General features: G+C 65.6%; 2 protein-coding genes across 3 annotated transcripts; one reads left to right on the top strand and one right to left on the bottom strand.

Moving 5' to 3' along the window:
• Positions 1 to 60: 60 nt before the first annotated feature.
• On the top strand, positions 61 to 9118 carry ABCG5 (ATP binding cassette subfamily G member 5). The gene is made up of 13 exons (XM_055121370.1): positions 61 to 158; positions 785 to 906; positions 1945 to 2084; positions 2163 to 2261; positions 2943 to 3075; positions 3158 to 3297; positions 4316 to 4445; positions 4613 to 4826; positions 4909 to 5114; positions 5736 to 5874; positions 7329 to 7514; positions 8557 to 8669; positions 8758 to 9118. Exons 1-13 carry the CDS (start codon positions 61 to 63, stop codon positions 8949 to 8951), a joined length of 1914 nt encoding a protein of 637 aa, XP_054977345.1. The 3' UTR covers positions 8952 to 9118.
• Positions 9119 to 10967: 1849 nt separating this feature from the next.
• DYNC2LI1 (dynein cytoplasmic 2 light intermediate chain 1) lies at positions 10968 to 25004 on the bottom strand. Of its 2 annotated transcripts, none has more exons than XM_055123231.1 (13): positions 24884 to 25004; positions 24081 to 24195; positions 20939 to 20973; positions 19375 to 19444; positions 17171 to 17259; positions 16625 to 16850; positions 14632 to 14700; positions 14334 to 14411; positions 14006 to 14082; positions 13663 to 13733; positions 12713 to 12810; positions 12551 to 12643; positions 10968 to 11169 (listed from the first exon to the last, which is right to left on the bottom strand). In XM_055123231.1, the coding sequence occupies exons 1-13, from the start codon at positions 24889 to 24891 to the stop codon at positions 11107 to 11109; spliced, it is 1092 nt and encodes a 363-aa protein (XP_054979206.1). In that variant the 5' UTR covers positions 24892 to 25004; the 3' UTR covers positions 10968 to 11106. The 2 variants fall into 2 exon arrangements, with proteins under 2 accessions (XP_054979206.1, XP_054979207.1); XM_055123232.1 differs by having other exon boundaries at positions 16625 to 16811.
• Positions 25005 to 25867: the final 863 nt, after the last annotated feature.

The raw sequence follows: 25867 nt of genomic DNA, 5'->3' as shown, positions 1-25867 counted from the left end.
CGCCCACTCGCCACAACGTCCACTGCGCCTCCGGCAGCCCCTGCAGCCCCGTCACTCGCCATGGGGGACCTAGGCCGCCCGGCCCCCTGCAGCCCCCCGCGGGACCCTGAGCGGGCACCCCACAGTCTGAGTGCCCTGCACGTGTCCTACAGCGTCAGGTACAGGCCCCGCCCGCAATGCCCTGGGGCAGGGCGGCTGGGGTGGGCAGAGGGGCCTCCGCCGTCCCCGGGCAGTACCCAGGGCCCTCCCCTACACCCCAGGACCCTCCCTGTCACCAGGACCCTCCCCTGCCCCAGGACCCTCCCTGTCCCCAGGACCCTCCCCTACACCCCAGGACCCTCCCCTACACCCCAGGACCCTCCCTATCACCAGGACCCTCCCCTGTCCCCAGGACCCTCCCTGTCCCCAGGACCCTCCCTGTCCCCAGGACCCTCCCCTACACCCCAGGACCCTCCCCTGCCCCCAGGACCCTCCCCTACACCCCAGGACCCTCCCCTGTCCCCAGGACCCTCCCCTACACCACAGGACCCTCCCTGTCCCCAGGACCCTCCCCTACACCCCAGGACCCTCCCTGTCCCCAGGACCCTCCCTGTCCCCAGGACCCTCCCCTGCCCCCAGGACCCTCCCCTTATCCCACAGCTGCCTCCCTGCTGGGCGCCCCCCACTCTAAGCCCTGCGGCCGGGGGAGCAGGGGTGTCTCTGGGAGGCGAGTCTCGTGGCCCTGCAGAGCCTGAGGCTCCCCTGCTGGAGGGGAACGTGCGGCTCAGCCCTGGGCCTCCTGCAGCCACCGCGTGGGGCCCTGGTGGCACCTGGCATCCTGCCGGCAGCGTCGTGAGCGGCAGATTCTCAAGGACATTTCCCTCTACGTGGAGAGCGGCCAGCTGATGTGTGTGCTGGGGGGCTCAGGTGAGTGGAGGGCTCAGGTGTGTCCCGGGGTCAGGTGTGTCCCGGGGTCAGGTGTGTCCCGGGGTCAGGTGTGCCCTGGGGGTCAGGTGTGTCCCGGGGTCAGGTGTGCCCTGGGGGTCAGGTGTGTCCTGGGGTCAGGTGTGTCCTGGGGTCAGGTGTGTCCTGGGGGTCAGGTGTGCCCTGGGTGTCAGGTGTGTCCTGGGGTCAGGTGTGTCCTGGGGGTCAGGTGTGCCCTGGGGGTCAGGTGTGTCCCGGGGTCAGGTGTGTCCTGGGGTCAGGTGTGCCCTGGGGGTCAGGTGTGTCCCGGGGTCAGGTGTGTCCTGGGGTCAGGTGTGTCCTGGGGTCAGGTGTGTCCCAAGGTCAGGTGTGCCCTGGGGTCTGGTGTGTCCTGGGGTCAGGTGTGTCCTGGGGTCAGGTGTGTCCTGGGGTCAGGTGTGTCCTGGGGGGCAGGTGTGTCCTGGGGGCAGGTGTGTCCCGGGGGCAGGTGTGTCCCGGGGTCAGGTGTGTCCCGGGGTCAGGTGTGTCCTGGGGGTCAGGTGTGCCCTGGGTGTCAGGTGTGTCCTGGGGTCAGGTGTGTCCTGGGGGTCAGGTGTGCCCTGGGGTCAGGTGTGCCCTGGGGTCAGGTGTGTCCCGGGGTCAGGTGTGTCCCGGGGTCAGGTGTGTCCCGGGGTCAGGTGTGTCCTGGGGGTCAGGTGTGTCCCGGGGTCAGGTGTGTCCCGGGGGTCAGGTGTGTCCGGGGTCAGGTGCACGTGAGGCCAGCGCGTAGCCCCGTAACTGGTGTCTTTGACCCCCCCCCGCCGCCCACCCCATGAGCACTAGCCACGCCCCCCTTCCAGCCTTTGTCTCAGTCCAGGGTCGGGGCTCCCCACTGTGTCTGTGTTGTCCCCGTGAGCGGGACGGGCCTGCCTGGTCAGCGGCTCCGTGGGCGGGGAGACCCGAGGGGGCTCAGAGATGCCCCTGCAGACGCCGAGCCCCACCCAGGACCCCGCACAGGGCCCTCCCGAGTGCCAGCCGGGTCTCTGGGCTGTGTCCCCGCAGGCTCGGGCAAGACCACCCTGCTGGACGCCGTGTCCGGGCGGCTGCGCCGACGCTCCGGCTCCTGGGCCGGGGAGGTGCGGGTCAGCGGCTGGGCACTGCGGCGCGCCCAGGTGCGGGACTGCTGCTCCTACGTGCTGCAGGTAGGCCCGGCCCGCGGGACCCACACAGCCTCACCTGGGCCGGGACCCCGACGCGGCCCCTGACCGCCCTGCCCACAGAGTGACGTGCTGCTGAGCGGCCTGACCGTGCGGGAGACGCTGAGCTTCACGGCACTGCTGGCCTGCCGCGGGGGCCCCGCCCGCTCCCTGCACAAGAAGGTGGGTGGCCCCGTCACCCCCGGGCCTGACCCGGGACACGTCCGGCTGTCCCCATGGCCCATGTCATGTCCCCATGTCCCATGTCCCATGTCCCATGTCTACTGTCCCCATGTCCCATGTCATGTCCCCATGTCCCATGTCCCCATGTCCCATGTCTACTGTCCCCATGTCCCCATGTCCCATGTCATGTCCCCATGTCCCAGTCCCCATGTCCCATGTCCACTGTCCCCATGTCCCACTGTCCCCGCTGTCCCTGGCTCTCGGCCAACCTTGGGCATCTCTGTGGGGTCCAGTGGTCCAGCTCCTCTGCCCCTCGCCCCTGCCTTTGCCTGCAGGAACAGCCGGGCGGTGGGTCCAGGGAGTGCCAGGGCTGGAGGACACACGGCAGGGAGTGGACAGCCCTGAAGGCCAGGCGTGTCCGTGGTGGCGGGCCCAGGGCCGGGCTGGGGACAGCCTTTCCCGCTGCCGCTCTACCTAGCCGGGCTGTGCTGCTGGGTCTCGTTGCTGTTACGGGAACACCCAGGGGTGCTCAGGACTGACTCCGGACTCGTGCCCAGGGCTCTCTCCTGGGGGTGCTGGGGGCGGAACCCGGGTCAGCTGCATTCGAAGCCGTGGCTTCACGTGAATGCGCTGAGCGACAGGGCCTGGCCCCCCACCCGGCCCCCTCCCGGCCTTCCCCAGGTGGAGGCGGTACTGGCCGAGCTGAGCCTGAGCCATGCGGCGGACCACCTGGTGGGCAGCCACAGTGCCGGCGGCATCTCCAAGGGTGAGCGGCGCCGCGTGTCCATCGCTGCCCAGCTGCTGCAGGACCCAAGTGAGTGCCCACCCCGTGCAGACCCCGCTGCTCGCGGCCGGCCGTGCCCGGTGCCCACGAGGGTGACGGTATCCCCCGGCAGAGATCATGCTGCTGGACGAGCCCACCACGGGCCTGGACTGCTCCACCGCCAACCACATCGTGTCCCTCCTGGCCGAGCTGGCCCACAGGGGCCGCGTCGTGGTGCTCACCATCCACCAGCCCCGCTCCGAGCTCTTCCAGGTGAGGGTCCCGCACCCGGCTGGGCGGGCGGGGGCAGACCCAGAGCACGCACCAGCCTGAACGCAGCGCACGTGTGCACGAGCACGCATGCACGTGTTAGAATATGGGAGCACACGTGGGAGCACACGTGTCTGTCACGTGGAGGATGGCGGGACGTGGAGCTCCTTGGGCACACAGCGCTTCTGGCTCGCTGGGGGTGTGTGCGGCGGGCACGGGCCCCCGGGAGTGGCCACTGAGGGGCTGTGCGGGGTCCCCCAGCCCTGCCTTTCACTGCAGAGGCATCACAACTTTTATGCCAGTTACTTTTTGTTGTTGTTGTTGTTGAAAATGTGTGACTACCCTGAAGTCTTCATAGCAGTATCACTTTGGACTTATTGCTAAGCTGTTTCTGGCCCGAGCGGGAGGCGCGGAAGGCTTGGAAGGCACAACTGGAGAGTTTCCAAGCTGACGACTTCACAACAGCTCAGCAGCTATTTTTCTGGTCTGAAAAAACCAGAAAGGTTGAGGCTGGGGCGGCTTTTCACACGGGAGACGGTTTGTCCCCAACCGCACGGTCCCCTGAGCACCCCCAGGAGCAGGTGGGGAGTCGGGGGTGCTCAGGGCACGGGCAGAGGAGAGGCGAGCAGGGACGCGGAGCACAGAGCCCAGAGCAGCTCGGGAGCACTGCCAGGGCAGCGGGCCGGCCACCACGGTGACAGCAGCTGGGCCCGGTGGCCGATGAAGCTCCGGCTCGCAGGAGCCGCTGCCTGGCCAGCTCTGTGCCCAGGCCGCACTCGCGGCCTCTCCCCTCCACACCGGGAAAGCGGGTGTGGGGTCAGAGCCTGCTGCAGGGACGCCCCCTCCCTCCTGGCCACTCCCAGGGGAGCGAGAGAGGAGGGACGTGCAGGGCAGCGCTGCCCAGCCTGGCCCGGCGGGGAGACCCCGGCCGTGCCTCTGAGCCTATCCCTGGGCTGCGGGGCATGTCCTCCCCCCCCCGCCCCGGGTGACCCACGTCTGCACCCACCCCTGCCGCCGTCAGCTCTTCGACAAGATCGCCATCATGAGCTGCGGGCAGCTGGTCTTCTGCGGGAGCCCGGGGCAGATGCTGGATTTCTTCGACAGCTGCGGCTACCCGTGTCCCGAGCACTCGAACCCCTTCGACTTCTACGGTGAGTCTGTGTCCCTTGCGTGCTCTCAGCAGCTCTGCTGTCCACCCTGGGGGGCTGAGGGGCACCAGGGCGGGGGGCGGGGGGCTCTGCCACCTGAGCCTCCAGCCAGGCCCTGAACCGGCCCCACAATGGCACTTCACTCTGCGGTGACTTGGGGCACCGTGCAGTGGACCTGACGTCGGTGGACACCCAGAGCTCAGAGCGGGAGCTGGAGACCCTCAGGAGAGTGAGGGCCATCGAGCAGGCGTACAGGGCCTCAGCCGTGTACCAGCAGACCCTGGCGAGCATCGAGGGTGCGAGTGGCCCCAACGCCCGCCCGGCCATTCCCTTCAAGGCCAGGGACGCCCCGGGAGTCCTCTCCAGGCTGTGTGTCCTCCTGAGGTGAGCCGCGGGGCCAGGCCACAGGCAGTGCGGGGACACCCTGGGGGACGCCTGGGGCTGCCCTGACAGCTTGTGGCCTCAGGAGGGTGACGCGGAACCTGATGCGGAACAAGCTGGCCGTGGTCATGCGCCTGACCCAGAACCTCATCATGGGCCTCTTCCTCGTCTTCTACCTCCTGCGCCTGCACGGGGACCTGCTCCAGGGGGCCATCCAGGACCGCGTGGGGCTGCTGTACCAGCTGGTGGGCGCCATGCCCTACACGGGGATGCTGAACGCCGTGACCCTGTGTGGGTGCCCCCAGACCTGCCTTTCTCGGGGGTGGGGAGGGCTGGCCCCGTCTCAGCTGGACCGGGAGCCCCCAGCACCAGCCTCTTCTTGGCGGCCTCCTGGGGGCTGAGGGGGGAGGCCTGCTGGGTCAGTCAGGTAGGTCTCTGTCTGAGGGCCCGGCCCTGGTGGGGCAGGTCGATCCCCCTCCAGGCCGAGGCTAGCGGGGCCCCTCCCAGGAGCAGCTGCCCAGTCCTGCCTGCCCCCTGACCTCCCACCCGCTGAGTCCTGCTCTGCTGACCCCCAGCCTGCTGACCTCTATCCGAATGACCTCCAACCTGCTGACCCCTGCCCCACTGACCTCCTGCCCGCTGACTGCTGACCCCTGTCCACTGACCTCCCACCTGCTGACCGCTGACCCCTGTCTCTGACCTCCCACCTGCTGACCGCTGGCCCCTGTCTCTGACCTCCCACCTGCTGACCGCTGGCCCCTGTCTCTGGCCTCCCACCTGCTGACCGCTGGCCCCTGTCTCTGACCTCCCACCTGCTGACCGCTGGCCCCTGTCTCTGACCTCCCACCTGCTGACCGCTGGCCCCTGTCTCTGGCCTCCCACCTGCTGACCGCTGGCCCTGCCTGTCCCCAGTCCCTGTGCTGCGTGCAGTGGGTGACCAGGAGAGCCAGGACGGGCTGTACACGCAGTGGCAGCTGCTGCTGGCCTACGTGCTCCACGCGCTGCCCTTTAGCCTGGCCGCCACCCTCCTCTTCAGCAGCGTGTGCTACTGGTGAGTGGCTGAGGGCCACCGGTTGGGGGGCCCTGGTGGGGGTGGACACTGGTCCCTGTGCCTGGTCAGGGGCTCCTTGTGGTTCATGGGCCTTACACGAGGGGCATTCCCATGTAAGACTGGTGGCCCGGGGCTGGCCACAGCATCTCCACAGGGCGGGGGGCGGAGAGGGTGCAGGAGAGACACGGGGAGCAGCCAGGGGGACTCTGTGGGGTGCAGTCATGGCTGGTGCCTGGCAGTGTGGGTGGCCCTGAGGTGGCCATACCAGCAGGACAACAGCTGGGAGCAGCCCAGAGCACGGCCACCTTAACTGGAGCAGGCCCAACTCAGTCACTGAGGTGGAGCCTGGTCCACAGCGCCCCGAGGCCACCTGTGCATGTGTGATGCTGACAGTTGTGGGCCAGGGAGGGCTGCCCAGGAATCACGGGGAGAGGAGCGACAGGACTGAGGGTCCTGCAGTGTCCAGCTGGTCAATGAGGTTCAAATGGAAAGGAAAATGCAGAGTGTGGATGGGCCCTGGTGGTGGCTGGACCTGTAGTTTTTCTACCCCAGCTCCAACCCAGCCCTAACCCAGCCATAACCAGCCATAACCACTGCAAATCCAGCCCTAACCTGGCCCTGACCAACCCTAACTCAGCCTTACCACTGCTAACCCAGCCCTAACCCAGCTCTAACCTGGCCCTAACCAGTTCTAACCAGCCATAACCCAATCCTAACCAGCCCTAAGCTGGCCCTAATCAACCCTAACCCAGCCCTAACCTGGTTCTAACCAGCCCTAACCCGGTCCTAACCAGTCCTAACCTGGCCCTAACCAGCCTTAACCAGCCCTAACCTGGCCCTAACCAGCCCTAACCCAGTCCTAACCCAGCCTTAACCAGCCCCAACCCAGACTTAACCTGACCCTAACCAGCCCTAACCCAGCCCTATCCAGCTCTAACTAGCCCTAACCAGCTCTAACCCAGCTCTAACTAGTCCTAACCAGCTCTAACCCAGCTCTAACTAGCCCTAACCAGCTCTAACCCAGCTCTAACTAGTCCTAACCAGCTCTCTAAGCTCAGCACAGGTGTCCCCAGCTGCTGTCATTGCTCGGGGCTGGGCGTCAGTGGCTGCTGGGTGAGGCTGTGGCCTTCCAGCTGTGTCCCTGGACCCCCCACACCCCCTCAAGCCTGTGCGTTCCCTGTGACTCATCTGTAGCCGTCACGTAGTGGGGGCTGATGGTGACGTGAGGCTCGGCAGGTCCCCCCCAAATCCTGTCCTGCAGGGACGCCGCAAGGTGGAGGTGGTGGGATCACAGTCCCCGGGGGCCCGGGCAGCTGGGCAGGCCGTGTGGAGGCTCCACCTGGGCCTGCCTGTCGGGGCCTCTTGGAGGAGCAGGGCGGGCAGGGAGGCTGGCACCTGGTGCTGGGGCGAGGGGGCCGGGCCGGGATGAGGGCCACTGAGGCGCATCTCCGCAGGACGCTGGGCCTGCACCCCGAGGCCACCCGCTTTGGCATCTTCTCGGCCGCGTTGCTGGTCCCCCACGTCATCGGGGAGCTGCTGACGCTCGTGCTCCTGGGCGTCGTGCGCAGCCCCACCGTGGCCAACAGCGCCGTGGCCCTGCTCTGCATCTCCGGCGTGCTCGTGGGCTCCGGGCTCGTGAGGTGAGGCCCACGGAAGGTTCCAGAAGGCCAGGCGGCACAGGGCGAGGCCAGTGACTGCCCTCGGCCGCACAGCGCTAGGTCATGTGGAGGGCGCGCGAGACACAAGCACACACACTCACAGGCCATGGACACCCCCCCCACGACACACACACCCCACAGACACACACTCCACGACACACACCTCATGGACGTACACGCCCCATGGACACATACACCTCATGGACACACACACCCCATGGATACCCCCCATGGAGACCCCCCACAACACACACACCCCACAGACACCCCCCCCATGACACACACACCTCACAGACACACACCTCACGACACACACCTCATGGACATACACGCCCCATGGACACATACACCTCATGGACACACACACCCCACGGCCACCCCCCCATGGACACACAACCCCAAGGACACCCCCCCCGCAGACACACATCCCGTGACACACACACACCCCATGACACACACAACTCACAGACACACACCTCATGGACGTACACGCCCCATGGACACATATACCTCATGGACACACACACCCCATGGATATCCCCCATGGACACACACACTCCACAGACACACACACCTCACAGACAAACACCTCATGACATACACTTCATGGACGTACACGCCCCATGGACACATACACCTCATGGACACACACAACCCACGGCCACCGCCCCATGGACACACAACCCCACGGACACCCCCCCCAACAGACACACACAACCCCACGGACACATCCCCCACAGACACTCACACCCCATGATCACTCACAGACACTAACCTCCTGGACACTCACCTCACACACACACAAGCCACAGACACAGACACATATACACACACACACACACACTCCCGCACACATATACTGACAGACACACTCACACACACCCCTCACGCCCCACCCCCCGCCCCCACGCCCCACAGACACGCAGTCACACCCCAGACAGCCCGCCCCTTGCGCACTGCCCCAAGCAGGGCCGGCTCTGGCTGGACACGGCCCGGCCCCACGCCCACGGCCTTGTCTCTCCAGGAGCGTCCAGGACATGCCGGCGCCGTTCAGGGTCTTCACCTACTTCACCTTCCAGAAGTACTGCACCGAGATCCTGCTGGTCAACGAGTTCTACGGCCTCAACTTCACGTGCGGTGAGCACGGGAGCCCGGGGCCCGGGGCCAGGGGCCACGGCCAGCCCAGGCCCAGGCGAGGGCCTCGACCTGACCCGAGCTCCCACAGGCGGTTCCAACAGCTCGGGGCCCGCCACGCCCACGTGCGCCTTCATGCAGGGCGCCCAGTTCATCGCCAGCACCTGCCCCGGCGCCGAGACCAGGCTCACGGCCAACTTCCTGCTGCTCTACGCCTTCATCCCCGCCCTGCTGCTGCTCTCCACGGCCGTGTACGCCCTGCGGGGCCAGCGCCAGGGGAGGTAGCGGCCCCGGCCACGTGCCGGCAGCATGCACGGCCCTCCCTCCAGAGCCCCTCTCCGAGACCCCCGGGGCACTGCCCTCCCTCCAGACCCCCGGGGCACTGCCCTCCCTCCAGACCCCCGGGACACGGCCCTCCCCTCCCAGACCCGCCTCCCAGACCCCCCGGGGCACTGCCCTCCCTCCAGACCCCCGAGCACTGCCCTCCCCCCAGACCCCCTGGGGCACGGCCCTCCCCTCCCAGACCCCCGGGGCACTGCCCTCCCCCCCAGCCCCCCGGGGCACGGCCCTCCCCCCAGACCCCCCTCCCAGCCCCCCGGGGCACGGCCCTCCCCTCCAGCCCCCCCCCGGGGCACTGCCCTCCCCCCCAGACCCCCCAGGGCACTGCCCTCCCTCCCAGCCCCCCCAGGGCACTGCCCTCCCATCCCATCCCAGACCCCCGGGGCACGGCCCTCCCCTCCAGACCCCCCAGGGCACTGCCCTCCCTCCCCAGCCCCCCCGGGGCATGGCCCACCACCCCAGACCCCCGCTGGTCAGCGTCTGCATCTGTCCGGGCCTGCGAGGGCGATCACCGTGCTGGAAGCGTGGTGCTCTGTGTGGTCTGTTCGCCCGGGGAGCACTGGGGCTGGGAAACTCGGGTGCACCTTTGGGAGGTGTCAGCACAGGAGGCTGGGCAGGGCGGGGCCGAGAGGGGGGCTGGGCGCCCGTGCCCGTCTCTGCAACAGGCTGGGGGCTGAGGGCCCCCGCGGGCGTGAGGACACAGCCCATGGCACGGACTCGCGCACACACGGCCGCGCCACCCCGCTGTCAGACGCCCGGCGGTCGGGCCTCTCTCCCGTGCCCACAGGGAACGGCCGCTGGCCTGACGTGACACGGACACCAGATGGCCGGTGGCCTGCAGGGGTCAGAGGCGACACAGGGAGTTCAGACGCCGCCTGGGGGTTGAACAGCCCGACTGGGTCTTGCCGTCCCAGCCGTGGCCTCGTGGCTGGGCCAGACTCGGGTGACTGTGGTGACCGAGGGGTGGGGCCTCAGACGCCGGGAGGGCTCCACCCCCGATGGGTCCAGTGACCGCGGCAGCACGAGGGGGTCTCGCGCCAGACGGGGAGGATGTGGCCGGGAGCCTTGGGAAACTCCGTGTCTGAGCGCGGGGTCCACGGGTCTGGAGACGCTGTGGACCCAGGACAGGGCGGGCCTCAGAGGCCCCGGCACCGGCCGCTGCGGGGTCACAGCGCCTGACAGATGACGCACGTCACACGCCCACGGCCCGGGGAGGCGCCGCCGCCCCTCAGGCTCGGAAAGACCCCAGCGTGCCGGGGGTCTGGCGCACCCTGCAAGTGGGACGTGCTGCCACCCTGGCCAGCCCAGCCGGCTCCCACGGCAGCTGGCACCTCAGGGCCGTGTGCACCAGTGGGCGGCGCCGGGGAGGAAAACCAAGCGAAGGGGGAAGCTCCCTCCGCTGCTGCACACAGGGGAGGGGTCCCCGCCAGCCTGGCCTCCCCGAAGGTCAGCACACAGCCCCACGCACTGTGTCCCCAGCCCAGCGCTCACACCTGTGCTCACACCCCAGTGCTCACACAGCCCCGCGCACTGCGTCCCCATCCCAGTGCTCACATACCAGTGCTCACACAGCCTTGTGCACTGCATCCCCACGTCTGTGCTCACATGCCAGTGCTCACACGCCAGTGCTCACACAACCCCGTGCACTGCGTCCCTATGCCAGTGCTCACACATACCAGCGCCCCAGTGCCCGTGCTGGTGTGAGTCTCGAGCCGGAGGTGGGCTCCTGGCGGGTGGCAGCCCCTTCCCGGTGAGTAAGCGGCCCCTGGCCAGCAAGGGCCGTTCTGCTTCCTCGGAACTGAATGTGGCTTGGGGGCTCGGGCCGGGGGCACGCGCCGGCTCCCAGCCCGGGCCGCCCCGAGGGTCTGCAGCTCGCGACCACCTCGGAGCACGGCCGTCCAAGCTCCCAGGGTGTGTGTGCCGCACAGTGCTCGCCCGACCCCCGAGACCAGGACTCCGGGACCAGGACGGACCCGCTCAGCCGCGGAGGTGATTTATTCAGGCCCCGGCCGGAGCGCGATGCCTCCCACGGGGCCGCCGGCCACGGGCCACGGCGGCCTCCAGCGCGCGGGGCAGGACACTCGGCGCTGCTCGGACCGGCTCACGGGTCCAGGTCCATCTGCTTCCAAGACTTGGAGGAGCCGCTCTTGTACTGGTCCAGCTCCTGGAACAGAGACAGCAGCTGCTGGGAGAAGCTCCAGCAGCCGCCAGGGCCTTGGGCCCGCCCCCGGCCTTGGGCCCGCCCCCCGGCCTTGGACCCGCCCCCGGCCTTGGACCCGCCCCCCGCCTTGGGCCCGCCCCCGGCCCTGGACCCACCCCCGGCCCTGGGCCCGCCCCCGGCCCTGGGCCCGCCCCCCCCCCCCCCCCGGCCTTGGGCCCGCCCCCGGCCTTAGACCCGCCCCCCAGCCCTGGACCCGCCCCCCAGCCCTGGACCCGCCCCCCGGCCTTGGGCCCGCCCCCCGCCCTGGGCCCTACCCCGGCCCTAGACCCGCCCCCGGACCCGCCCCTGGCCTTGGGCCCGCCCCCGGCCTTAGACCCGCCCCCCCCGGCCCTGGACCCGCCCCCCCGGCCTTGGGCCCGCCCCCAGCCTTAGACCTGCCCCCCCCCCCGCCCTGGACCCGCCCCCCCGGCCTTGGGCCCGCCCCCGGCCCTGGACCCGCCCCCCGCCTTGGGCCCGCCTCCGGCCCTGGACCCGCCCCCCGCCTTGGGCCCGCCTCCGGCCCTGGACCCGCCCCCCGGCCTTGGGCCCGCCTCCCCAGCCTTAGACCCGCACCCCCAACCTTAGACCTGCCCCCCGGCCTTAAGCTGCACAAGCCACCTCAACAATTTCAGGTGCAACCAAGTGTTTCTATAGCGTCAGAGCAGGGCAGAGCTGGGCCAGGGCCCCCTTCCCTGACCACTGTCCAGGAACACACAGGGGCAGGATGGAGCCCGGGCGAGGGCAGCCGGGCCAGCCTGTGCCACAGGCGCAGCTGCGTGCGGGGCTGTCGGGCGACTGCTCCCTCCGAGCACGTGTGTCCCCTGAGGTCTGGCCAGGGCAGGGGCGGGGTGCGGGGGCCAGGGCAGAGGCGGGGTGTGGGGTCACAGAGCAGGGGTGGGGTATGGGGGCCAGAGCAGGGTGTGAATGCCAGGGCAGGGGTGGGGTGCGGGGGCCAGGGCAGGGGTGGGGTGTGGGGTCACAGAGCAGGGGTGGGGTGTGGGGGCCAGAGCAGGGTGTGAATGCCAGGGCAGGGGTGGGGTGCGGGGGCCAGCGCAGGGGTGGGGTGCGGGGGCCAGCGCAGGGGTGGGGTGCGGGGGGCCAGCACAGGGGTGGGGTGCGGGGGCCGGCGCAGGGCTGCGGGGGCACCTGCGGGGGACCCTGGCTGGCTGCAGTGGCTGAGTCCCCAGGGCCTCACTGTCCGGATTCTGCACCCTGTCACCTCCCTGGACGCCTCGGGGCTCCGAGAAGCGGCCACCGCACCCGGTGCCGGGCTGTCAGAGCGGCTGCCCTCTCCCCAGCAGGGGAGTGCGGGCCGGGCGGTCGTGAGGGCTCAGCCCGGGCGCACCTGGTCCTTCTGGGCCCGCATCTCGTCCACTTCGCTCTCGGCGTACTGCGGGTCTCGGGCCGGGTCCCTGGTGTCCTTGAGGGTGCTGGTGCTCTGCAACCACAGCCGCGTCACTGCGGCCCGGCCACCCGCCGCTGCCCCCCGCGCGGGAAGCCGGCTGACCTGGGGCGGGAAGTGCCTCTCGTACACCTTCTTCCACAGCTCCAGGGGCGTCTGGACGCGCAGCTTCCCCAGGTCGCCGTCGGGGATGGGGGGAGGGCCTGCGAGGGGGTCGCCGGTCACCGAGGCCCGGCCTCGCGCGCGCCCGGACCCCCACGTGCCCACGTCACCGAGGCCTGGCCTTGCGCGCGCCCGGACCCCCACGTGCCCACAGGCTGCGACCCCGCGAGTCTGGCCTGGGGGGTCAGACAGGCAGGAGTGGGCCCAGAGACAGAGCACCCGAAACCCGGCCCCAGGACAGCAGGGGCGCTGTGATGTGAGGGACACCAACCCTGAGGGGACTCTGTGCCCACTCGAGCCTGTCCGGGCAGCCTGTCTACTGGAACAGTGGCCGCGGGGCCTGGCCACACTGCAGGCCTCTGAGTTACCCACCGCTGTCCTGTCCTGAGTTTTAAATTAGATTTAAATTCTGATTATGCATTTCATTCCCCTTTTATTTGAAAAACATTCAGACTGTTTCGGTTTGGGGGCCGTGCCTGGCGGGGCTCAGGGCACCCTCTGGGGTCCCAGGGCTGGCCGCGGGCTGGCCGCAAGCGAGTGGCTCTCAAACCGGGCCGCGAGGGGATCTTCACTTCTGCCAGACTCTGCCTCTCCTCAACACGCTCCCCAGCCGGCACGGGCCCCGCTGGGCCGAGTCCGAGGGCCTGAGGACCAGCCATTCTCAGCCCGTTCTGCCCAGCCCTGAGGCCGGTTGGTGCTGGCCACTGTCCTCCCAGAGGTCACCTCCCTCCACCCTCCGCACCACAGAGCTGGGAACAGGAGCTGGAGGCTTGCGGGGAGGAAGCCACACGCGAGCACTTTCAGGGAGCAGAGGGGGGCGGAGGGCGGGGGCCGGCTCGGGGACTGGCCTGCGGTGGTGGCCGGGGGAGCAGGGGGGGGGCACGGGCACCCACCTATCTGGCTCAGGGAGTCCGAGCCTGCTGGGATGAACAGCGGCTTATTCTGATCCATACACACTGATTTGCTGTGTGGGGAAGGGCAGAATCCAGCTCAGCCGCGCAGACCCCCCCCATCCTCACGGGGAGCCCCCCGTGGCCCCCTGGAACCGCGGGGCCCACAGGAAGAGCGTCAGAGGGAGGAGAGAGACCGGAACCACCCAGACTCATCAAGATTCCCACCCAAACGGCCAATTCCATCCCTAACAGTCAGGCAGTCAGCTGGGGCCACTGGAAGGGGAGCAGGGGAGGGGGGACGGGCGGGGCGGGGGCGCCCCAACAGGCAGGCCGACCCCCGTACCTCTTGTCGATGCCGAAGGCCAGCTGGTTGATGGCCCCACGGATCTTCAGCAACAGGCCTTCGGATTTGCTGGTGAACTAAGACCCAAGCAGAGCCCGGGGGTGAGGGCATGGCGCGCTCGGCCCTGCCGGCAGACCGGAGCAGCATGGGCCCACCCGCCGTGAGCACTGGAGTCTGAGCAGACAGAAGCCCAGCAGTGGAGGCCTGACCACACGGGGTCCTTGCCACGGCACAGTGAAGGGACGCCGGGCACCGTCAGGCCAGAGGGCGAGCACGGGGCGGTGCTGGCCCTGCCCGCCCTCCCCGGCCCCGCGCTGGCCCCGCTCACCAGCAGGGAGGCGCCGTGGTGGTGGGCCGAGAACCGCAGCGTCCTGCAGATGACCTTCCTCTTCTCAGAGTCAAAGTCCTGGAGGGGCCGGAGGGGAGCCCGTGCCAGGGGACGGGCCCTGCGGCAGGGGACCCCGCCTCCCTGAGGGACTCGAGTCCGTCCCTGGTGAGGAACCAGCCCTCCACCCTCCGCGGCCCTCAGGCCTCCCCCCCCTCCCGTGGCCCCCGTCTGCCCTGTGTCACGGGCCCCCGCCTGTGCACACACGCGTGCTCGGCGCCCAGTGGGGGCGAGGGCTCACCTGGAAGACGTCGTACTTGCTCCCGATTATGACCAGGGGGATCGGGAAAGGGTCGATCAGCTCGCGGTCCTGCGGGCAGACGCGTCGTCGGGGGTTCAGGCGGGCCGGCTGGCCCAGGGGCAGGGCCCGGACACGCGCTCCCCGCCCGCCGCCCACCGCGAGCTCCGCCCGGCAGCTGTGAGGACGTCGCTCCACCGTCCTGCTCAGTTTCTGCCTTTCCTGTGAGTGAACCGACTGCGCTATCGTGGCTCTGGCCCTGACCGCAGACCCTGCTCACGCCAGGAGGGGCGAGGAAGGAGGGTGGCCGGGCCCAGAAGCCTGACCCTCTGGGGCCCACGCTGGCCCTGTCAGCCCGTGAGTGTGCCTCTGCACGTGTGTGTGTGTGTGTGTGTGAGTGTGTGTGTGAGAGAGCATGTCTGTGTGTCAGTCAGCCCGTGAGTGTCCCTCTGCGTGTGTGTGTGTGTGTGTGAGTGTGTGTGTGAGAGAGCATGTCTGTGTGTCGGTCAGCCTGTGAGTGTCCCTCTGCATGTGTGTGTGTGTGTGTGTGTGTGTGTGAGAGAGAGCATGTCTGTGTGTCGGTCAGCCCGTGAGTGTCCCTCTGCATGGGAGTGTGTGTGAGCGTGTGTCTGTCTGCATGTGAGTGTGTGTGTTTGTGCATGTGTGTGAGCGTGTGTCTGGGGTATATATGTGTGTGTGTGTGTAAAATACTCATGCCACAGTCAGCCCCCAAAGTAAAGGAAGATCACAGCTGCTGGGCTGGGGTGGAGCCAGCCCTTCTCCCCGCCCTGATGAGGCCCTGAGTTGCCACCCACAACGGCTCCAGATCTATTACTGAAATATTAGAAATCCAAAATCATGGGACAGCGGCCACGTGACATCATGTGCTCCTCATAATCGGCAATGGAAAACAAATGATCTAATGATGCCTTTTCGGCAGGTCTGATGGTTGGGGAAGATTCCAAGTAATAAAGGTGGGTCTCTGTCAAAAGGCTGAATGTGATCAAGGCAGAGAGAGAGTGAAGGGGAAATCGTCTCCACACAGGCGGGGGAGGGTGGGGCAGCCCAGACCGCTCAGGGCCACGGCCGGCGGTGCTCAGGGACCCGTACGGCTCTGCAGGTAGGACGTGGGCCGGCCACATTCGACACCCCTGCAGCACCTCCCTGGGCCCCAACAGTCTGTCCAGGCGACCTGAAACTCCTGGCATTAGAACCTAACTCATGAGAAGAGCTGAGGACAACGCTGGCCCCCGGGGCGTCCCCCGGGGCGTCCCCAATGACCTGACCCCATGTGAGAAGCGAAAATAAGCAGCGAAGAGGTGGGGGTGGCGCCAAACAAGTCCCTGCACCATGAGACACACGCGGTGCTGGAGGGACAGTGTCCACTCAGCGCAGCAGGGCCGGGGGCCAGAGACGTACAACGGGGAGGACCAGCCCCATACACCAAGGGGGGTAAAATCAAGACAAAGCAGGACGTGGAGAGACCTGAGCAGGGGCCACCGGCACTGCAGGGCGGGAGGAGTGCCCGTCACGGAGTTGGGCGAGGGGCCTGTGCCGGCCAACTAGGAACGGCCAGTGTGGGCGGGACGTGGGGGAGGGCCTCGCCGGGCTCGGGGCAGGAGGGGGCTTCCCAAAGCTCTCAACGATTGAGGCCAAACTTCCGCAGGGCCGAGCTTCTGCTCCCGGCCTCCACCCAGAGGCTGCACGTCACGCTCGCCCAGGGGACACGGTCACACTCGCACTGGAGACGGAGCCACCCGGGGCTCGCCTGGGATGGAGCTGGAGGAGGTCAAGCTACGAGGGTGGGTCCCAGGGGCCAGCGCGTGGTTGCGCAGGCCGGGACAGTGAAGGAGGCCAGAGGCCAGATCTGCCCAGAGCCGGGTGCGGGGGCGCGGGGGCGAGGGGGCGCGGGCAAGCTGAGCGCTGGGCAGCCCTCTCTCCCCGGCGCGGCGGCCCAGACACGAGCCCGCGGTGCAGGGGGCCCGCCCGCCCTCACCGGGTGGTCTTTCTGCAGGTGGCTCCAGACCTTCTGCCTCATCTCAGAGGCCGCTTTGGAGTTGGTCTTTCCCAGCTTCGCCCTCACTCTGTCCACGTGGCTCCGCGTGGCCTGCAGCAGGCTTTCCATGGTGACCCAGAGGTCGTTGGGCTTGGAGAGGTCCAGAACCAGAACAACGGACAATGTCCTAGGGAGAGGACATGGCGGGGAAGAGCCCGGCAGGCCCCTGCGTCAGAGGGGGCTAGCCTGAGTCGTGGCGACAACAGTCAGCCACACGGTGGCCTGCAGGTGGGCCCAGGGCAGCCAGCACTGACGGACGCTGGCCTGGGCACAGGCGGGGTCAGCGGGGACAGCCGGGTGGGCACCTCTCACCCCGAGTCCTTCCAGCTCCGGCAGCACCCCAGGAAGCTACCCTGATGGCCGTCGGTATGCCACCAGCCCGACAGCCACTGACCGCACAGTGGGCTCTGCCCTGCACCCACACACGGGGACCACCGGAGGGGGGACAGCCCACGCCCTGCCCCGTGCCGCGCCCGCCCTGCTTACCGCACGGACTCGCTCGTGATGGCGATGCTGATGAGGTCCAGTAAGGACGTGCCGCCCCCGAGTTCCCAGAAGTGAGCCAGGTCCTTGGGCTGCAAAACAAGCATTTTCCAGGGTAGGACTTTTCTGTTTGGGAGCTTCGCTTTCTTCCTGTTTCGTTAGTGCCAGCCGGTGGCGGTCACGGGCACAAGGCACGGCTGCCCACCAGGCTCAGGAACAGAGGAACCAGCAGCCCCATTGGAAGGGAGCGAGGAAACGCAGAGACGGGGAAGCGCGTTCGTCCAGGGGGCATGAACCGCGCTCACAGCTGGCGTTGCCAAGGGCGTCGAGTCGACACAAAGTGGCACCATCTCACACCCGAGCGGGTGGTTCTCCGCTGAGCCCAGAGCAGCCAGTGTGGCATGAGCGGGGCCGCCTCGTCCCTGCAGTCGGGTCAGCCTCTACGGCGGGTAGCACAGACACGGATCAAAACACCGAACACGGGGCCCGTCGTCCGGGCAGTCCCACGCCCTGACGTCTGTCCAAGCACAGAAACCTGATTTTAGAAGCCCGCGTTCACTGCAGCAGTCTCCCGCTGCCAAGGTCTGGAAGGTAGCCGCGTGCCTGACAGCTGAGGAGGGGGCACAGAGACCGTGGTCTGGGGCTGGCGGGCACAGCGTGAGTGCCACTGAGACAGAGAGGGCGACAAGTGCTGGGTGTCCTCGCTCAGTGCTACAAAGGAACCAGCGGGACGGTGGGACGGACACCGTGGAATCAAGCCCCGTGGCTCCCTCCACTGCTGGGGGTGCCAGCTGGGCCAGCCCTTTGGGAAACAGGATGGACATTCCTCAAAAAACTGGAAGCTGAGTTCCTATATGGCCCAGCAATACCACCCAGGGGGCCCAAATACAGCAGAAATGCCATCTGCACCCCTATTTTCACTGCAGCACTATTCACTATAGCCAGAATCTGGAAACAACCCAAGTGCCTGAGAACAAACAATTGGAAAAAGAAACGATGGTACATCTACACAATGGAATACTATGCAGCGGTTAAGAAAATGAAGTCATGAAATTTGCATATTAATAGATGGACATGGAGAGTATCATGCTGAGTGAAATGAGTCAGAGGGAGAGGAACAGACATAGAACGACTGTATTCATTTGCGAGATACATACGTTAAAAAAAATAGTATGAGACTAATACCCAAGTCCAGGGTAAACGGGCCAGGAGGACTGGTCAGTGGACAGGAGCTACTACAAGAAGTGTGGGGGGCAGAGGGCAGCTAGAATAGAGAAGGGACCAGAATGACAATGATAGTTGGAAATGATCACTTTGGACAGGAATTGATTGTTAAAAGTAGATAAAAGAATATATCTGATAACTTTCAGTATACGTATTGCAAGGCTTAATATTATCCCAAAAGGAGGGGAAGAGACACACACTCAGGGGGGTGCAGGTGTGGCGGGAGGGACATCGGTGGTGGGAAATGTGCACTGGTGAAGGGATGGGTGTTAACAATGTCTCTCACTCTGATTCAATTAAAAAACAAATTAATTTAAAAACAAAACAAAAAACACCAAAACCAACCAAGACCCTGGGCTCTGCCAACAGACTGAGGGTGGGAGGCAGCAGGGGTGAGGGGCAGCGACTCTGCATGGCGGAGCGTCCACCGGGGGCAGGCATGGAACTGTCTCCCAGGACCCCCACCAGCCTCTCGAGCCAACAGCCAAGGCCGTGAGCGTCTCCTCCCGCCCTCGCCCTCCTGCCTCGGTGAATCAGGGGCAGCACGAGGCGGCTGCATGTCTTCCTGTGTTCCTGCAGATGCAACGTCGGGTCAGGCCCATCCACAGCCGGGCCTTTCTAGAGAGTTCCAGCATGTGCCAGCCTTCCCAGAGGAATGCCTTGCCTCATGCTGCGTGTGCTTTCCTCTCGACACCCTTTCTGACTCCCTCTCTGGAGACGCCTCCATCTTCCCAGAGGCACCACTGAGCCCATGAGAAAGGGGAGACAGTCGGTCAGCCCACTCTGGCAGCCCCCTGACCTCGCGCAGGCAGACTGTTCCAGAAGCAGCCCCTGGACTGGCAGGTAAAGAAATGCGCATCGCCACGATACTATCAAATGCACAATGGAGTTACGAGAGCACCAAAGAGGGAAGTGGGGTCAGGTCCCGGCCCAGGGGCTGCTGGGAGAGTGGGGGGGGGCTGCGGCCCCGTGGGGACACTCACCACATTGTGCCCCTTCGCTCTCCTCCCGTATGTGTACTCCAAGGCCAGGGTGGGTTTCGGGGGCTCGTCCCTGCACACGAGACAATGTTGGGGGGTCAGCAGTGCCTGGACCCAGGTCCTTTCTCCTTCCGGAAGCAGCTCATCATGGAGAGGCAACCTCGTGCGTGCCCGGGGGCCACCGCGGTCGGGCTACAGCAGGGAGGGAGGGCCCTGGGCGCTGGCTTGCCCACTGAGGGCGTGTGACGGACACATTCTCGGCATGAGGCCACGTGGCAGACCCTGGTTCTGGCCTTGACAGCAGCCGGGGGACCCGATTCTCCGCTCAGGAGACTAACAGGTCTGTCCCTGGCCGCGTCCCACCGCCCAGCCCCAGCCTGCCCGGGGGCAGCCGAGACACATGGCAGCCACCAGCCCTTGTCCTGCTGCTGGAACCGAGGCCACAGGCCTGAAGAACCACCCACCCCGGTTCGTGCTCGCTTTACACTCTCCCTTTTCACCCGAGGGGCCGCTGCCGGGGACACGCTGCGGGGGCTGGCAGAGGGCACGACGCACGTGACCCCCACTCGGGGCAGAGCTCAGGTGTGCGCGTGCCCGGCCCTCTGCCGCGGAGGCTGGCGCTGACTCGGGGCCTCAGTTTCGGGCTGCAGCCACGCCTCGGCAGAGGCCTCAGGTGTGGCGTGTGGGCTCCTCCCTGGCGAGGCCACGCCACTGGAGGGCGCTGTCAGAGACCGCCCCGGACGCGTGCACGGGCAGTGTCTGCGCCGACTCCGGCGGGAAACCTCCCCCCGCACACTCCTGAGTGCTGCTCGCGGCCCTTTCCAGGCGAGCTAACCCAGGGCTGCAGGCACGACTCCCCCAGCCCGGCCCCCGCAGGCTCCCGCTTGCGGCCCCCATGCCTGGCGGGGCAGAGTGAGTCGCAGCCTCGGGAGCCCGCTCTCCTGGGCAGGCAGGCGGGCGTGGGGCTCACTGGAGGGGAGGAACTCGCTGAGTGGCAGAGAAATTCTGGTCTGAGTGCACGGGCTGCGGCTCTCTGCGAGGGGCTGGGGCCCGACCCCGGGCCTCTGGCGTGCAGACTCTGAGGTTTCTGAAGTTCGGGGAGAGGCTGAGAACGGGCACTGGGGGCCGAGTGCACAGCAGGTCGGGCATTTGCCTGACACGATGGCCACCCCCGCAGAGGCCCCCGAGTCCCCCTGCAGCCATCCCTGAGCATAGAGCCAGGTGTAAAGTGCTCCCCGGAAAAGGAGCTGAGACGGAAGCATTAAATGGCTGAAAACTCGCCATCATCAGGCAAATCTGCACTCCCTCGCCCCGACCCCACCGAGGGCAGCGTGAGGGGTCCAGGCACTGCCCCGGGGCTCTGAGACTCGCACCCACTGCTCATCAGTGCGGGCGGGACGTCAGGAGATGGGCGAGCATGCCCACTCCCGACTCAGGGAGACCCAAGGCTCTGAGGATCAAACTCTTTTGTTTCAGTCTCAAAATTGTTCTCAATGTCTTCAAGATTCTCAACTACACAGTGAGAATAAGCAAAAAAATGTCGTCTAAAGGTTAACATAACACGTACCTGTCAAGACATCTTAGGATAATCGTAGTCTTTCCCTGGAAATTCAGAGATACTGTGTTAATGTCAGACATATGTAACATTTTATTATTGTAACTGTGGCCCAAAATAGCTTTTTAATCACTTGAATGATAAATTACCTGGAAACTGAAACCCAGAAACTTTCATAATCATCCCTAAGTCTGGGAGTGGAAGAACTTAACTGTCAACTCTCCGTCGGAGCGACCTGCACTGCTGTCAGCGTCACTCCAAGTCTCGCTGATGGACGGCACCAGAGAACAAGGCCCCACCCCAGCGGTCAACTGGCAGCTGCCTGACGCGCCCAGCAATGCTGACACCGAGAGAGCCAGGCATGTGAGCACGGCTTCTAGAACATTCCCACACCGCTGAAGGGCAGCAAGGATCACTGAAGTGTGGGCCTGCTCCTGGGAGGCCCCCCAGGACCCCAGACACAGGCCCCTTCTCCCCCCTCAGGACCCCCAGACATAGGTCCCTTCTCTCATGTCAGGACCCCCAACACAGGCCCCTTCTCCCCTGTCAGGACCCCAGACACAGGCCCCTTCTCCCCCCTCAGGACCCCCAGACACAGGCCCCTTCTCCCATCAGGACCCCCAGACACAGGCCCTTCTCCCCCCTCAGGACCCCCAGACACAGGCCCCTTCTCCCCTGTCTGGACCCCCAGACACAGGCCCCTTCTCCCCCCTCAGGACCCCCAGACACAGGCCCCTTTTCCCCCCCCAGGACCCCAGACACAGGCCCCTTCTCCCCCATCAGGACCCCCAGACACAGGCCCCTTTTCCCCCTCAGGACCCCCAGACACAGGCCCCTTCTCCTGTTAGGACCCCCAGACACAGGCCCCTTCTCTCATGTCAGGACCCCCAACACAGGCCCCTTCTCCCCTGTCAGGACCCCCAGACACAGGCCCCTTCTCCCCTGTCAGGACCCCAGACACAGGCCCCTTCTCCCCCTTAGGACCCCCAGACACAGGCCCCTTCTCCCCCCTCAGGACCCCCAGACACAGGCCCCTTCTACCCCCTAAGGACCCCCGACACAGGCCCATTCTACCCCCTAAGGACCCCCGACACAGGCCCCTTCTTTCCCCATGAGAACCCCCAGACACAGGCCCCTTTTCCCCCTCAGGACCCCCAGACACAGGCTCCTTCTCTCCAGTCAGGACCCCCAGACAAAGGCCCCTTCTGCACTGTTAGGACCCCCAGACACAGGCCCCTTCTCCTCTGTCAGGACCCCCAGACACAGGCCCTTCTCCCCCACTCAGGACCCCCAGACACAGGCCCTTCTCCCCCCTCAGGACCCCCAGACACAGGTCCCTTCTCCCCTGTCAGGACCCCCAGACACAGGCCCCTTTTCCCCTGTCAGGACCCCCAACACAGGCCTCTTCTCCCCCATCAGGACCCCCAGACACAGGCCCCTTCTGCCCTGTCAGGACCCCCAACACAGGCCTCTTCTCCTCTGTCAGGACCTTGACACAGGCCCCTTCTCCCCCCATCAGGACACCCAGACACAGGCTTCTTCTCTGTCCTGTCATGGTCCCTCACATTAGACCAGAGCGCTGCCTGGCTCCAGTCATATTTCTTGCAGCAAGTCCCCGAGATCCGTGGATGGTTGAGGAGGAGCGGCTGTTAGCACTCGAGATACTTTCAGACTGTCCTTACAATGTCTTTTACAGAGTCCTTCCACTGCAGTCACAGTGTCCTTGTGTAACCCTTACAGTGTGGTTCCAGTGTCCTATAGAGTCCTTACAGTGTCTTTACAATGTCCTTCAATGTGTTTACTGTTTCCTGATGATGTGGTTACAGTGGTTCTTACAATGGTGGTTACAATGTGGCTCTAATGTTACAATGTCCTAGAGTCTTTATATATTGTTACAATATCTTTACAGTGCAGTTACAGTGTCCTAGACTGGCCTTATAATGTGGTTACAATGTCCTATACAGTCCTGACAATGTGGTTACAATGTGGCTATAATGTTATAATGTCCTATAGGGCTTATAATGTGGTTGTAATGTCCTATAGTGACATTACAATACTGTTACAGTATCCTTAGAATGTGGTTACAATGTGGCTATAATGTCATATGTCCTATAGTGCTTACATGTGGTTACAATGTCCTACAGTGTCCTTATAAGTGTTACAGTATCCTTATAATGTGGCTACAATGTGACTACAATACTGTTACATCTATAGGGCTCTTCAATGTAGCTATAGTGTCTTACAATATTATTATATCTTTATAGCATTGCTATAATGTCCTTACATTATAACGCCATCACATGTCCAAAGGCCTGAGTCCCGCTGACGAACATGTCAAGGTGCAACCCATGTTGCCCCTTGCGTCCACACCCAACATCAAGGTACCTGCAGTTTCTCCTCCTACATCCCTATCTCTCCATACAGCCCCCCTCTGAGACAGATGAGCTGACCCTCACTCTCCTATACCCCACTCCTCCCACCTGTGCCCCTTCTCAGGCCGGCACCTGAGTGACAGGAGGCTCTGAGATAGCTGGGCGAGGAGGGGTTTCCTTTCTGGGGACCGGAGAAGACCGGCTGACTCCCATTGTATGAATCAGGGCCCACAAGAGTCCCGCTAAGGAGAGAAACTAGGGTTTCCTCAGAGCCTAAGAAAGAGCCTGGGGAGGGCAGGAGAGGGTCACCCTGAGAGTGTCCCCACTGCTTCCTGACACCCATTTCGAGAGGTGCAGGCCCAGGAGGGCCAAATTTCCATAAGGAAGCACAGCCATAGAGTCTCACAGTCACACCCAGTCACCTCTGGTTATAACACCCGCAGTCACTTACAGCCACACAGTCATCCGTGATGACAGCCACACACAATCACCGAGTCACTCACAGCCACACACAGTGGCCTGCAGTCACTCACAGCTGTGTACGATCACTGACACTCACAGCCGTGCACAGCCACACAGTCCCCTCAGCCACCCGCAGCTATTCACGCCCAGCCTCGCCCACTCCGGCCTCAGTTCCAGAGCGCTCGGCCTGCAGCAGGGTGGGACACATCAGCGTCCTGCCCCGCAGCCCATCCCAGTGCCCGCTCCGCTGCCCGGGGCCCTGGGGCCGAGCTCAGGAGCATCTTAGGAGCACCAGGGCTTGCTCCCCGCCACAGCCTCACCCCGCCTTTGCTGCCAAGGAAGAACACGGTCTTCTCCCCGCTGTCCGGCCCGCCGTCTCTGCTTCCCGCTCCTCTCCTCTCCACCTCAGCCCGCGCGATCTCCCAGAGTGTCTCCCTGTGGGCAGAAGGACACACTCAGCGGGCAGGGAAGCAGAGGCCAGGCTGGCGGCCCACGTGGGTCCTGGGAGAGAGCCGGGGCTCGGTCCACGGCGCCCAGGCCGGGCCGGGCTGGCTTACTGCGGGGCCTGCAGGCAGGGGTCGGCAGGGAACTGCCCCTGGAAACACACAACTCGAAAGCAGGATCTTCCAGAAAGTGGGAGAGGTGCAAACCCGCACTTTTAGGAGCACTGCCCCAGAGTACTTCTCTCTGCAGGAACCCTGAGGGCCAGGAGAAGCCCCGAGCGCTACTTTGAATGCGCCAGGCTCCAACTTCTATTCCTGGGACCACGCAGCCCCCCAGCACCGCTGGGAGCCCCCGTACACTGGCCGTCAGCCTCCCTCCTGGCCCGCCCTCAAGAATCCCTCTCGACCTACAAAGCAAAAGCAACACGGGAGAACACTTTGCCGCCCCGCAGGACCCCTCTGGTCAGTGCCAGGACCTGTGGGCAGAGCAGCCCCGGCCCCGGCCCTTGGCACCGCTCAGCCGAGCACCCCTGCAGGCGGCCCGGCGGGCACTGGGGGCGGTGGGCGCGCGCCCTGCGGGCCGAGGGGGCGGCCAGCGCCGGCCACCGCCCACTCCCCCGCGGCCCGCAGCGGCGCCCACCGCGCCCCCAGCCAGGGCCGCACCGGCGCCACGCGCCTACCCGGGCATCGCGGCCGCCGTTCCCGCAGGCCCGACGCCTCCGCTCGCGTTGCCATGGGAGCGCCGGCGCCTGCGCGCGGGGCATCACGGGACTTGTAGTTCCGGCGCGGACTCGGGCCCTGGCCTGCGCCGCGGGTCAGCCGGGAGCTGTGGGCGGCCACGTGCCGGGCCCCCGCCGCCCTCCGCGCCTCCGCAGCCGCGGGCCCCTCCCAGGCGGGCGTTGGGCAGGAGGGAGCAGCAGCCGCCCGGGAGATTTGAGTGTGGATTTTAATGTGTGCTCTATTCTTAATAACATATTATTTTATTTTATTGTTTTTCTCTTTTTTTTTTTGCCGGGGGAGGGTCATACCCAGCGATGCTCAGGGGTTACTCCTGGCTCTGCACTCAGGAATTACTCCTGGCGGTGCTCAGGGGACCATATGGAATGCTGGGGATTGAACCCAGGTCGGCCGCGTGCAAGGCAAACCCCCTACCCGCTGTGCTATAGCTCCAGCCCTTTTATTATTTTATTCCATTGGCCCCCACGGGAGGAAAGGTGAGCCCCGCACCGCCAGTCTCACAGCCAAATTGTTGCAGATTACGTGACTAACACCTGATTCTGTAGCAATTCCAGTAAAAGCACGTGTGTAATCTCATGTGCGGGTGCCTCATAGATGCATCATTTTTGTGTGGATTCTGCGGGCTGTGCAGATCTCTGCGAGTCTCCAAAGCAGTGTCAAACTTTGCATTGCGACAACGTCAAACTCGAGATTCCCGCCCTGCAACTCACAGTGGCCTGAAGCAGCGCGGGGGCCGGGGCTGCTCTGTAGAGCTGGGTTGGAGGTTTGCTGGTCTGGAATGCTGAGGAAGTCTCGGCTTCCACCTCACATGCCCAGGACCAACGGGGAAGGCTCCTGCGGGGGACGCGCCTTTCTGGGGGACAGCTGTTCTTCGGGGCTGGCTGCTATGCGTCTGGGAGACAGCAGAAAGTGAGCAGGGCCCCCGA

This window comes from Sorex araneus, chromosome X (genome assembly GCF_027595985.1).
Source record: "Sorex araneus isolate mSorAra2 chromosome X, mSorAra2.pri, whole genome shotgun sequence".
Lineage (NCBI taxonomy): Eukaryota > Metazoa > Chordata > Mammalia > Eulipotyphla > Soricidae > Sorex > Sorex araneus.
This window is presented reverse-complemented; position numbering and strand designations above follow the sequence as displayed.

What these genes read in the sequence shown, in the direction of transcription:
- ABCG5 (XM_055121370.1), top strand. Translation starts at nt 61, where the DNA reads ATGGGGGACCTAGGCCGCCCGGCCCCCTGCAGCCCCCCGCGGGACCCT. An exon ending in GTGTGTGCTGGGGGGCTCAG is followed by an intron (nt 907 to 1,944) that starts GTGAGTGGAGGG and finishes GTGTCCCCGCAG; the next exon opens with GCTCGGGCAAGACCACCCTG. An exon ending in GAACCCCTTCGACTTCTACG is followed by an intron (nt 4,446 to 4,612) that starts GTGAGTCTGTGT and finishes GGCACCGTGCAG; the next exon opens with TGGACCTGACGTCGGTGGAC.
- DYNC2LI1 (XM_055123231.1), bottom strand. An exon ending in TCCTTGGCAGCAAAGGCGGG is followed by an intron (nt 20,974 to 24,080) that starts GTGAGGCTGTGG and finishes CTGAATTTCCAG; the next exon opens with GGAAAGACTACGATTATCCT. An exon ending in GGACTCCCTGAGCCAGATAG is followed by an intron (nt 12,811 to 13,662) that starts GTGGGTGCCCGT and finishes ACCCCCTCGCAG; the next exon opens with GCCCTCCCCCCATCCCCGAC.